This window comes from Aulonocara stuartgranti (genome assembly GCF_965226115.1).
Source record: "Aulonocara stuartgranti genome assembly, chromosome: 13".
Taxonomy (NCBI): domain Eukaryota; kingdom Metazoa; phylum Chordata; class Actinopteri; order Cichliformes; family Cichlidae; genus Aulonocara; species Aulonocara stuartgranti.
This window is the reverse complement of record NC_138949.1, coordinates 27,252,571-27,266,302: the sequence shown is the minus strand read 5'-3', so window position 1 is coordinate 27,266,302 and position 13,732 is coordinate 27,252,571. Positions and strand designations below refer to the sequence as shown.

Genomic DNA, 13,732 nt, shown 5'->3' with positions numbered 1-13,732 from the left:
ATCATTATTATTATTTTCCAGCTGATTAACTCCAGTGCACCACTGCATCTTTTCCCTTTCTTACCAATTATTTTCTCGCTCTGTACTGCTCCAGTCAGTGGCTTGAGTTTGGTCTTCCACTTTTTCATTCTCTCTTTCTCTCTCACTTCATTTCCCCTAACACTGTCTCCTTCTATTTTCTTATGGTCCTTCACTATCTCTCCCTCACTGTCTCTCCCTGTTTTTGCCTCTCTTTCTCCGACGGGCTCTGGTAACACAGTTGACATTTCCCCAACATGGCTGCCAGACACAGCTTCAGCACCTTTCCAGTTTCACCCTTCCTTTCTCCCTTTTTCTCTCTTCCCACCTCCCACTCTTTCCTCACTTGCTGGGGTTAAAGAAAAGCAGAAATTAGCCCCAGACCATGTAGAGGTGATTGGTATCAAATTGCACTGAAAATGGAAATGCCAATAAAATTGACAGCCCTTCTCCAGCTCTCTTTCCTTTCCCCCTTCTAGGTAAAAATAAGCGTGTATAGGTCAGACTCAGAGGTATAAGCAACGAGAGATAAGGGGGGGAGGATTAATATTGGTAAGTGTTAAGGTTTCCCTGGCTTAGGGTGATGGGTGACAAAAAAATTGCAGCAAGAACACACAGAGAATCATGCAGTTTTTCTGAGCATACACTCTTTTAGTACTTTTGTACTTCATTTGCTCCCCTTTTTGTATCCTCCCTTGTTTTCCCTGTTCTCTATGCTTCTCATGATTCTCACCTCTTCCCTGAGATTCCATGCACACCAACTCTTTCCCACTTGCTCACCTGCATGAATACTCACTCGCTCACCCACACTGAGCTGGTACTCTGGCCGTTTGCTTCTGTTTTCCCAACTCGCATGGGACAAGCCCCTGGGTTTGTTATTGTAGGCTTTGCTGAACATGAGCCGGTCTTTACAACGGATTGAAAGCATTTGCTTCCAATGAAAATCTGGTCTTAGATTACAGGGCCACGGCTCGGCTCACCCCTCTTTTCCACCAGGCAGAGAGATGTAGACAGAAGGGTGGGTGTATTTTAGTCCTGAAACAGTAGGAAGAAAAAAACTCACTTGTTAAGCTCCGGCTGCATTTGTCCCAGACTAATGATGTAACCAAAGCCCACATTTAAAAAAAAACAAAACAAAGCATTTTTTAAGGACAGAGAGGAAGAGAAGCTACGTTTAATGGCGCTTGCGTGGTTAGTCTGTTAATCAATTAATGGATTGGCCATAAGTGATTAATTGGGTAAAGATTATTTAGTTCTGGTTTGATGTGTGTTTGTTTTACATCATTGTAAATTAAATATATATGGATTTTGTGCTGTGGAAACACACAAATGTAATATTATTTAAGCTCTGGAACATTTGTGAGCATTTTTACTAATTCTTTCTTTATAGCAGATTTTCATCCTTTTATCCAGTCCATAACATCATCCAGTGACTAGTAGCTCAACCATTACATTTTGGTGATGTGACAGTACAGTTCAACCAGCTGGTTTACCTGCCTCACAATGGCAGGTGTTTGCATCACTGTCAGGCCATCTATAATAAGCTGTCTCTTGTTTTATCCCTTCTTCACCCTCGATAGCATCCCCTCCACTTTCACATGAGGTTCATTAAAAACCCTTCAATATGTGTGCATATGTATCTTCTTCTCCTTCTGCTAGAACAGAGCGAGAGAGTGAGAGCTAGCTGAGAGCGTTGTTTCGTATGGATCGTTGAGGCTCTCTCTCTCTCCTAATGGTGTATATAATTCAGGTGCCCTCCAGGCATGCTTTCAGGAATTCTTTTGCCTGAGGTAATGGGGAGCAAAGGCCTGGGTTTTAGGCCCTTGATTATTCCATTGATGTGGCAGGCTGGAAAAAAGTCATCTCCAACCGGATTAGCGCCAACATGCCTATTAATTATCGATGAATCGGGGCTTAGGGTTTAGCTAGGTGCTGGGTGTCGCCCTCTGCAAGTTAGTGGAACGCAGGCCCATTTCATTGCAGTTATCTATCCCTGCCACAGTGAATAGACCTAGAAGCTTTAGAAGTGCTTTGTGTGTAATCAATAAATAACTGGATCCAATTGTGTGCACTGCTTTAGTGGGGTTTTTTTGTTTTTTGTTTTGCTTTTTTCTCACATTTTTATTTCCCCTCACTTCCAGTCGAGAGAGGCGATACAGGACAAAAGTCAGTTATTTGCCTCTGAAATGTTTAGCAGTGAAGGTGCCACTTGTTTACCTCGCCTCATGTTTCTTTTATGATTATCATCTTCATTGAGGGTGGCTCACATTTTTGAATAATGATAATAACAATTAGGCTTTTCACAGCCACGGATGGGAAGAGGCCCTTTCTCTCCACTGGAGCTGTATAGAAAACGTACCATAATTGGATGGTTTTGAATATGTGCTGCGTGTGTGTGAGTGTGAGTATGGGTTCATGTTGTTGAGTCTGAATGCAGAGAAAAGGCCCGTGGAGCGCCTTCCTTTCTCTCTTTCTCTCAGTGCTCAAATACGCTGAGCTTTCTCAGTGTTCCCCTTAGGTGAGGTTAACTGGCCTTAATAGAGTCTTATCGAAGCCCTACAGGTTGCTGTAAGCAGCCATGACGCCATTGTTATGAAAAGCAGTTAGCTTTGTTAGCTCTGTATGTGCCTCTGACTTCCTTTTTTCTACCTATTTTCCTTTTATTTTCTGCCTTCCCCCTCCTTGCAACCTTGCCTTTTGTAGTGCCGTGTTACTCTTTCCACCTCAGGTAAAATGGCAGAATGCGCTGGGGCAACGCTTCAATAACTATTTTCCCCTCAGGATAATAAAGACTAAATCTCTCTGTCATTTTCAATTCTGCGTGGGCTTGGATGGGAGAGTGGGGAAATGCGACCTTACAAGTCCTTTGTGCTCCCCTTCTCCCTGTCTTTCTCCCAGGAAGATGCAAGCGCTTGCTCTGTTTTCAAGTGACGGGGGGAGCAAAATGAAAGGGAGGGTTATTTATAAATGTATTAAAAATGAATGCATTTATGAGGTGCTGTTTTCCAGCCATTCTCTTCTTGCCATTGTTGTGTCTCTATATCCATCCTTCTGTGCATACAAAGCCCTCCAGAATTCCCTCGAAATCGTATTTATTCCCTTTGAACACAGAGGCGCAGCAAATGCAGGAAGTAAACAAACTGTGTGTCTGATCTCCACTGTCTCTTCCTGTTTCTTGTCATGTGACAGGTGATGGTCTGGACAACAGTGTGGCTTCGCCGAGCACAGGGGATGACGATGACCCGGATAAAGAAAAGAAACACAACAAGAAGAGAGGGATTTTCCCTAAGGTGGCCACCAACATCATGAGAGCATGGCTCTTCCAGCACCTAACGGTGAGTTGAGCCAAACACTATTCGTTCACTCTCAGTTTCATATCACGAGTGCACACTCAACTTCATTTTACAGCCACGGGCTGTCTGTACTGTTATACTTGCACATAGACACACAGATACGCTCTGTCTTTCTGCACTACTCAAAAGAACACACTGAGCCACTCTTTCTCTCTCTCTCTCACACACTCACACACACACACACACACACACACACACACACCACAGCCCCTCTTCTTCATAGTGTATCCTTGTTCGTACGGTGCACACTTCAAAGACGGAGGCCTGTGTAATCTGCTGGCGATCTCTGCAGCCTGCGTTCTCACTTCTCATCTGCTGAAACTGAATAAGGTTGAAGCCAAGGAGAGATGCCCCTGGCCATAACTGCAGATACATAGATGAACCTTATTAAAAACAAATCTGTCATTATTTAACAGATGCCGGGGATGCTGCAAAGGCCTGTGGTTTGGCTCCATTTTTCCTCAATTATAGCAGAGAATACAAATGCCGTTAACACCATCTGACTGCATCACAGATACTTTGTGGGGAAAAATGTATTTAGGCAATGGAGGGTGCCAATGTGACTGCTGGGATGGAACCAACAGTGAGCTGAATGCTCCCTTGGCCAACACAATTTTGATTCCGTTCAAGCCGAATCATTCGACTTATTAAAGATGTCTAGTTAAAGAACAGTGTACGATAGTTTACATGGTCTGTCATGAAATGAAATTCTTCAGTGTTTTATTTATTTATTTATTTTTTTTACCCCATAAAGAGTCACTTATGCCCTGCTTGAGCTTCAGTGTTGGTACAGCTTACTAACTCAGAGTGATTATAGTCTCCTTAGTCCCTATGAGTGCATATTACACAGCTAGTATCTGCAATAATCATTGCCAAGAATGAGAAGCTTTGCTGTTTTTATTATAGTTTTAAATGGTATTTTTTTAAAAAGATCTGATATGTTTTCAGTCAACAAATAGTTAATACATTTTCCTTAACGTTGGTTTGAGACCTCACCTCTCACATCTGTTTTTGTATTGATTCAGATAAAGTATGAACAGGGCACAATATGGCCACCCGGAATTAATATTAAGATAGTCCTACACTGTACCGCTAACCTTTTAAAAATATAAAAAATACAGTAAGTGAAACTGCTTTTTTGTGTGACAGATGAAGTCTTTCGTTACATTTTTCATTTCAGCATACACAGCTACGCTAGGGAAAAACCTTGCATCACACACATTCTGCCTATGTCAGGAGTTTGTGGAGAACTTGATACGCTCTGGCTTTGTGGGTGTTGTTTTGAATTGCACAACAGTGATGATGTTAACGAAAGCAATTTGGTTGTTGGATGATGGCTATTGCATGGGCTCAACTTTTTATTTATTTGTAGCTTGTCTTTGATGTCGATGGTATTCATCGCTCAGTGCATTTGTTGGTTTTCAACAGTTACCGGAAAATCAGAGGAACTTTTTTACCGTGTCCAATTGTCTGCAGGTATGTAGGCAACATTGTGTGTGCGTACACAGACTCTATATACTCTCAAGACTTTTTTCCTTTGTACTCCCTGCTTCCCATCTGACTATCACCATCTTTCATATACCACCAGTTCTCCATCACCCTGCAAACACACATCATACACACATACTCCAACTCCCTGACCTCAACCCATACACTCCCAAAACCTTCGGGGCCACAGAGGAAAGGTGTTTGAAACATACACACATCCTGTCTGTGGAAATACAGTTCAACACACAAATGCCTAGTGAAAACACACACCCGGCAACACACCTCCTGTGTCATATTACACTGTGAGCACGACTTATGGGAAGCTCCTACTCTGTTAGATCTCAAACAGTGAGAAGGATATAAGTGAGTGCCATGGGAGCAAAGGAAAGGAGAAGAAGGTGAGGAGGTGAAGACAGGGATAAGGAGGATTCATCAGTCTTTTTCTTTTCCAGAACAAAATGGAAAGAAGAGCAAAAACATGCAGGCATACAATGGGACATGTGGCCATTTTACCTTATTACACAAAAGAAGCTCCTTCAGTTCAGCCTGAAACTGAAGTAAACTGAAAGGTTGATGGAAAAATCACTTCCAATTTGTTTATTCTCTTCAATGAAGCCAAACAGAAATGAAACCCAGGCAGAGAGGAGCCAACATTTTCTTTGTTTATGGGAAATGTGGTCTTAATTTTGGGAAACACTGGCATTAACAATACCGCTGGTGTCAGATAAATGCTTGCTGTGGTTTCATCTGCTTACTCTTCAGTGTCACCATTAATTTATTCACCATATGTCAATGTTTACGAATGCTACACATAGCACCTATAATGCAAAAACATTTACAGTTTTTCTCACACTGGTAGTATGCTTCTCTGCCTCTGCTGATAGCAATATAAGCATGGATAGCTGATCCACATTTCATCACGGCTTGACTCTTTGTTTCAAAGAAAGAGGATGAAAGATGTGCCTGACCCCCTCAGAGATGAACACATAGACATATACACAATATATGAAGGGCTGCTGTAGCGCTACACAGTCTTTAAAAAGCCAATCAGGGCTTGCTTTTCTTAAGAATAATACATCTAAAAGTATTTGACACAGGTGCAGACAGACCACAAAACAGAATATGGTGAATTAAGAATGAATTATAGTAGAAGACACCCAACCTTAGTGTTCTGTAATCCCTTCTGTTATTCGCCCTCACACTTAGACCCTTGGGAGTTCTCATTGTACTGAAGCGGAAAGGAAGGTGGGTGGCGCAGTGAGGCTGTGAGTACACCAGCAGGGTAGCTGGTAGGTGGCATTGATACAGCTGTTCTTACAGGGTTTTTTGAAGACTTTTATGCATGTCTGCTTCCTTATCCATCAAGGATGCTAATTTCTTATGTCTTGTTCCATGTGGAAAGGGTAACATTTGGAAAACTTCTAATTCCCAAGTTTGCTGGTGTTGTTAGATGGGTCTAAGCCACAGTGTTTTTGGGTATATGCATGGTGACAAGAGGTATGTACAGTGTGAGGTGTAGAGTAAGGGATAGAGAGTGGGCATTGAATTTGTGATGATGACAACAGTTGCAGCTCACCGAGTTCTCTCCAACACACCCAATGAGCTCATATGTTGTTGACGATGCTTGTGAGACAAGTTCATCGGAAGAATTTGGCTGTGCTGACTTGGAGCGACTACAAAACATTAGCGTTTACCGCCTGTCACCAATGACCAAAGTCGCTGCCAGCTTGACATGCAGCTGTAAACTTGGTAGGGAACCAAAATAAAGGAGAGGGGAGGGATTTTCCACTTGTGTCCTCATCTCATTTTGATGTTTGTTTGCATTTGACATCCTTAATTAAACATATGTTGCGGCTACTAGCTCTCTGTTGGTTTTACTGACTAAACTAAACGGGATATTTGTAAGCGTAACCTGCTTTCTCTCTTTCTAGATGTGTTTGACATCAATAAGGATGTGTTTAAAGATGTAGATATAACTCTGAAGTGTGCTAATGACTTTTCCCTGGAAATAACTATAAACTGTGTTTAAGAAAATAATTGCAGAATCAATTCTAAACTCATAACCGGCTGAGCTGCCTGATTGCTTTATGTAAGAGACAAATCTTGAAATAAAGAAAAAGCTTCTCTCCAATCTCTCTTTCTTCCAACCCTCCCATTGTGTGGTTGGAATACACCCACATCCCGCCCGTACCCTCCCCTCCACACAAATGGTATTTTCTTGTTTAATTTAACAAGAAATGAGTAGTAAATGAAAGCTCAAGCCTCAAATCCCCAACGCGCCCTGTGCTCTGCTCTCCACTCCCTTATGAAAAGGCAATTTGTGAAATTATGTGATAGAGTAATTAGATGGAATTCACCCCCGCCTCCCCACTATACACACTACCCATATTCCCATTTAGACTGCTGCTGTGCTAAACTGAAGTAGGTGTGTGTGTGTGTGTGTGTGTGTGTGTGTGTGTGTGTGTGTGTGTGTAAAAAGAAAGGGCAGAGGGTTTTGGTATTTTTAGTGTTCATATTGGTATATTCACAGAGTGGGACACACACTCTCACACACATTATCGCTAACGCCCTCTCATTCTGGCTCTCCTCCCCTCCTATTTGTACACAGATGCAGTGTAACGAGGGGCAGCCATGATCGCAGCTCATAAAAGAAGCCAACCCGCAAACCCTCAATGAGCTGCCTTTCTCCCCCTCCTCCTTTCTCCTCTTAAAATGTGTAAAATGCAGAGAGAGAGCGCGTATAAAAAAATCCAACTTGAAGGCATAATCCGCCGTTAATACAATTAGAGTCCAATTTAACCACTTGCGTACGCAGATGTAGCTTAGCTTGGGGAGCGCTGCCCCCCCACCTCCTTGGAAATGCTTTTTTACCCTCAACACAGCAGCATGCAGTGGGGGTTTGAGCAGAAACAGGTGTGAAAAGCGATATAATTCATTTCTGTGCTGGCAGAGGAGGCCAGGAGCCTTGCTGTCGTGGGCCCTGGGTGGTGGAGTAATCTAGACTGGGTGTGCAGAATGGGAGGCGAGTGAGAGGAGTGGATGGATACATGGATGGCTAGCTACACTACTCATTAGAAGCAAGATAATTTCCTCCTCGTCTCAATCGCAACTCCTCGTTCGGGTTGCGATTGAACCAAACAACAGGGCAGAGTTGTGCATAACCAACATTTAGAATTAATATTTAAATTCACAGCGCTCTGTAAACTAAACACTTTGCAGTTCCTGAACTTCTCACCTAAGAGAACACAAACCAGATACTCAAAGCCTCATCTAAACAACAGAAGGCAAGGGAGGGAAAAGCGTTTGAGGTCAGAGTTCGCCCTTGCCTCAGATGCCATTATTCTTCGTCTGTTTATTGCTGGAGCCTGAATATGTCAGCACCCTGGTCACCCGCTGCAGCCCTGACCCACCGCAGCAGCCCATTGCTGGGATGGTATTTTTTTCCTTCTAGTTCAGTCATACTTCATACTTTTTATACCGTTATAGTGATAAGAAAATGCAGAATAGCAAGAAATACAGTATGACGAAGGTACACCTTTGAATTAAATTCAGGAAACCGACACTGACATGGACTTTTTCATATTTATGGTTATGGGGGTCTCATGATTATCATTACACTTGTTTGTCTTAGTTATATCTTGCACAACTTAAGCTTCTCATGAAAAATAATTTCAATTAACCATTGAAGCCACCAAGACGCCTTGTTAATGGTTTTGAAAAGACATCAGGAAGCAAGCTAAAAAGGAAGACATCAGCTGACTTTTTATGTGTTTTCATTCATTTATTCATAAACTACAACAAAGGCATGATGTCCATCTTGATACTATAAAGTAATATAGTGGCCTATGTGGCCTGGTGTCTCCGATTAGGTCTTAATTCAATCTTAGCGGCAGTCAGAATCTTAGGCGCCACTGCATTGGGATTTCAAAGAGGTCCTAAGAGACGACAGACAGATGGACAGATCTGCCAAAGGCCTGGCGTGACACTGTGACGAGACAGGGTAGCAGAGGAAAACAAGAGAACAAGTTAGGCTTATTCTCAGCGGTTTTATTCAGTTTCAGATACTCTATCTCTGGGAATGGAATTGGCTTTGGGCTGTGTGTTTGTGTGTGCATTTGTCTGCGAGGACCTATGTTTGTGTAAATGTGGGTGTGTGATTGCGCTGGTGTGTGTTTGTACGAGGGCATTTGGAAGCAATGACTTGTCCGTACCAATCCAAGAGTGGTTGGTGTCAAAGAGGGAGGCAGCTGAGTCAACCTGCCTACCCCCACTACACATTCACACACACATGCACACACATACTGTGCCCCAACCCCCACATTACCCCACACCTTGTAATGAAAACATCATCAATTATCCCTCTTGACAGGCCCCAGGGACCAAAGGCAGACAGCTCTCTTTTGGGGCTTCTCTTTGTGGACTGACCCTTACAGACAAATAGATTTGTTGCACACAACACTTACACTTTGCGACCATTTCAGGAAGGACACGTCAGAATTTTAGATGTTTATTTATTTATCTGTTTATCTGTTTTATTAAAAGGTGATAGGCTAATGATATGACCCATCTTTGCCAAGTAGATAGTGGGTTTTGGGAGCTGGAAATAGCGAGACCAGTCCATCTGGTGGAGGTGCAGGGGGGCAGGAGGTGTGAGTATGTGTGTTATGTGGGAGGCTAGGGAGGGTGTTGTGTGGGAGCGAGGTGGGGGTAGTGGTATGGCTAGGGCAAAGGAAAGGCATCAGTCCTGACATGGACTCCTGAAAGGCCATCTGTGTCATGATTGATGGATGGATGAGCAGATGAACAGATGGATACAGTATCTATCAAAAAGACTGACACATGGTTCATCTTGGCAGCTTGAAACATATATATACTAAAATATCATCCATTTCCACATGAATTTTACCATCACTAATAGCAATAATCCTATGCTGGGATGCATTCTTTGAAGGTTCAGAAAATCAGATCTCCACATAGGTTCAATCTTGGCAGCATATCTTTCATTCTTTACATTTGAGTGGGTCATGTTTTCTCACATATAATGTCATAAACCTGTTACAAATCAAAATACAGTTTGCATTTATATCACAGAAGCGTGACCCTTTTGCTGAGAAGTGATATAGGAATATAGGAAAGAATCCAGTTAGACAATCCTTCTTTTTAAAAATTGTCATCTAAGGATATTCACATTATTCCCATACTCTAAGCAGGCTGAAGAATTTTTTTGGAAATACTTATATGAACTAGGACCTGCCTTGGGTCAAAGTCCATTTACATTTCTGACAATACTTTAGGTGTACCTTTCCTCCCATTTTCTCCCAACTGCTTCTTGTATCGTTTTACTCCTCTATTTAAAAGCCCTCAAGGGCAGTTAACTTTTAATTCATGTCACCTTTGATCTTTTCTAAAATGTCTGCCATAGATCTAGACCAAAACCACGCTTATGTGTGTGCGTGTGTTGATCTGGCTTCAGTCAAGGGGCGGGTCAGTGTGTTTCCTTGAGAACGTGAGAACTTTACAGACCCTCAAGGTCGGTCAGTAGCAGTGAAGGAGATCACGAGCCTCAGAGCCCCAGCGTGGCTGCAGGACTAAATGCACACACATGCACGCAAACACGCACAGAATCATCTGCTTAAACTGTTCCAGCTTCTTTTTTAGTTTAGCATTAGATTAGATTTTTTTGGAGGGGAAATTCAAAAATGTTTATAAGTTGCAATTAAAGCTTTTTATCCTATATATAGAAACTCATGCTCACTGAACAACATATCAGTGGGTGTTTTTCAGTGTATTAAAATGCAATATTTATGTCAATGACATTAAATATCAAGTTTAATTGAATATTTAATTTGAGCCTTTATACATCATTACTGTTATTACTATCTACCATCTGTTCTTTTCTTTTGGCTAAACCTTCTGCTTTTTTTTTCTCCTCCCTCCAACTCTCATATAATTTCATAGTTGGGAAACTATGAAACAGTTCAGTGTGTGGTTTCATTGTTGCATGTCACGATGATTGATGGCTTCATACTGAACCTGTGCTTCACGCTAGTTCTTTTTTTCATTATCACCTGCATGTGAAGAGTGTTTGTGTGTGTGCTGGGTGGATACAGGCCCAGTAACTCAGATATGTGAAACCATTCTTGGTTTGGTACCCACTAATCAGTTTACAGTGATCTGTAAATCCAGAGAAGAGGTTCGCTCTCAGCTCTAAGTCGCACACAGACACACTCAAGTTGCACACTCTTTTACATAGGACCACATCCATGACGTCAGTAGCTGGGTAGGGTGTGGAGTTCCCCACCATCACTGTGGTATTTATTGGAGAGTGAGTGGCAAGTTGACATATGGAAGAGTCAGGGAAAAATATTGTCATAAATCTGTGGTTAACTTGATGAAATGCTTCTATCCATTGCTTTGCAAGAGATTAGCAAAGCTATCCTCTCATGCACTCTCTAAGCAAATGCATAACCTCTGAGTGGCTTTTTTGTTTAAAACTCCTCAAATGAGACTTTTGGCAGAAAAATGTTCACCGCCCTTCAAGTAACTGAGTTTAGCATAGGCTCTGTGTAGCATGATTTTGTCTAGCCAGTGATATATTAACTCTGCTAAGTGTGAAATCACATTAGCGCTAGCTGTTAGCCATTATCCATTAGGCTGTGTTTGGTGATCCAGAGGATTGTGGGATATTTTCTGGCTGGAGTCAGCAGCTCAATACCTTTTACTTACAGCAACTGCTGCAGCTTGCCCTAGATACATTTGGTGTGGATGTGCGTGTGTGTGTGCGCGCGCACGCCTGTGTGTGATTGCATATGCAGTTGTGCAATTATTTGTATCTGTCAGCCTCATGTCTCTTTTGTAAATGCCGAGTGAATGTGTGCATGCCTTTGTGTCTCATTCCATGCGTGTGCTCGATAGACGTTGTGGCTTTGCCATTGTGGTAATCAGTTTGCGCGTTGGCTGAACTAATTTATCAATTCAGTTCCTCCCACTTGTATTCTCTCCCATGCGTGAACCCTCTCTCTTTCCCCCACACTCTGTGTCCCTTTCTGACAAAACACTTCTTTCTGAAAAACCATAAGGGTTTCCTATCTTTTATGCATGCCTTCTGCCTCCCTGACTTCTCCCTCCTTCTCCTCCTTTCTTCACTCCCTTTTTACTTCCTTTTTTTTCTATAATGTACAGCTGTGTTTCCTTACATTTTAATGGTCTTGAACCCCGATGTCATGGAAATATTGGTGCTCTTGTGCTGTTTCAAAGGGGAAATGGCACAAGAGCACAGGGGAGAGAACCATGATTTATAGATGAGATCTGGTGATATCCTAATCACTTGTCTCATAATCCTGTGATAAAGGTTTTTTTTTTTTCATATTTTTACATTGGGGAGAAAAATAACCCCTGTCAGGATTATGATCCATTAGCGGCAGGTGGCATGGATAGTATGGCTATAGGTTGGTAGTGTACTATTGACCAGCTGATCCAGGGTGCCTCAATCAGGTGTGTGTTGTACGCTCATCTGTGACGCACACACCCACACAAACAAGCATGCATGTGTACGTTTATGTGTATTTGTGTGTCCATTGGAGTGAGGGAAATCATAGCTAGTGAACCAGGTGGTGAATGCAGACAGGCAATAACTCATGGTAGAGGAGTCGAGCAGAGCTGAGGGCTGGCAGAGAAGATGTGTTGGGAAAACCTATACCAATGCACATACCCTGTCATTTTTCTCACTTTTCCACTGACTTGTCTTTCTTTTACGTCTTCTCCAAACATATTTGTAACACAGAGTAAGATCCTCATGTATTTCTGTACTCTTGTCTTTAAAGTCATCCTTTTATTTATAGGCAGCATATTTCACACTATATTTGCCGGCTTTCTTCTCTAATTGCTCATTTCACTCTTTCCGAGGCTGTCTATATTGTTAGCAGAACGTGGACAGGACTGAGGATGCTGCTCACTTGTTTGTTACGACAGATTAAGTCATTGATTTGCAAAAGCGGTGCACTGATGGTGAAGGCCCTCTGCTGCTGAAGATGTGGAGGTAGAGAGAGATGAATGAAGCAGAAGGAGGAAATTGGGGAGGGGGGAGGAGGCATTTCACAAAGGAGAAAGAGAAGACAGAAAAGATGGGAGCTAATTGTAAAGGGAAAAGTTAAATGAAGGTGGGAGAAAAGAAGGTAGAAACAGAGGCAGCCCCAGATAGTTAAGGAAAAAGCTAAATATAGAACAGAGGGATGGAGGGGGCGGTGACGGGTGAAAAGGATAGGAAACTAGAGGGACTCGGAGAGGAAGGAGAGAGGGGTGTAGGTGCACTCTGAATGACAGAGATGTCAGAGGGAGAAAGAGGAGGTGAATGTGAAAGCTTCATCTTATAATAACAGTGGCTGTAACCTTCCTCTATCTGCTACCTGCTTTAAAGAGCATAAGGGAGCAATTGTGAAATACCTTTACCTAGTTTCAGTATTCCCCCCAATCCAGGTTCTTTTCACCCCCCTAGGGGCCAGTGGTGAGTTTCTAATTAAAACGTTGGGGGCAAAAGGGTAATTATGATAATAACATAATAATATCGCCGGGGTTATTAGAATGTGCCGTGGTCCCCAAATTGCTTCCTCTGAGAGATCAGATTTCAGTTGCATTACGTAAAGTCAAATTTCCTTGAAAGTCAGGTGAAATGAAATGTATTCCCCCATGGTCGAAGTGCAATCTGAGAATCTGATTCCCTCTTGTATGTCATGGACATGAGTCTAAAAAAAGCTTTACAGTTTCTCACCACAATGACATGTCTCTGTTCTCCTCTTACCTTCATCCTTAGTCTATACTGAGGGTTTATGTGTTTAGAAAGTCTACGTTTTAGTGCAGTAGTTTTTGTTTTCTTT

At 42.3% G+C, this 13,732-nt stretch overlaps 1 protein-coding gene across 1 annotated transcript in view; it reads left to right on the top strand.

Annotated features, from left to right (window-relative positions):
• Window positions 1-13,732, top strand: part of meis1b (Meis homeobox 1 b) — a 77,007-nt gene that overhangs the window by 32,277 nt on the left and 30,998 nt on the right. Inside the window, exon 8 of the mRNA XM_082557119.1 lies at window positions 3,208-3,353. Coding sequence (XP_082413245.1) covers window positions 3,208-3,353 — 146 coding nt within the window. The remainder of the gene's footprint in view (window positions 1-3,207; window positions 3,354-13,732) is intronic.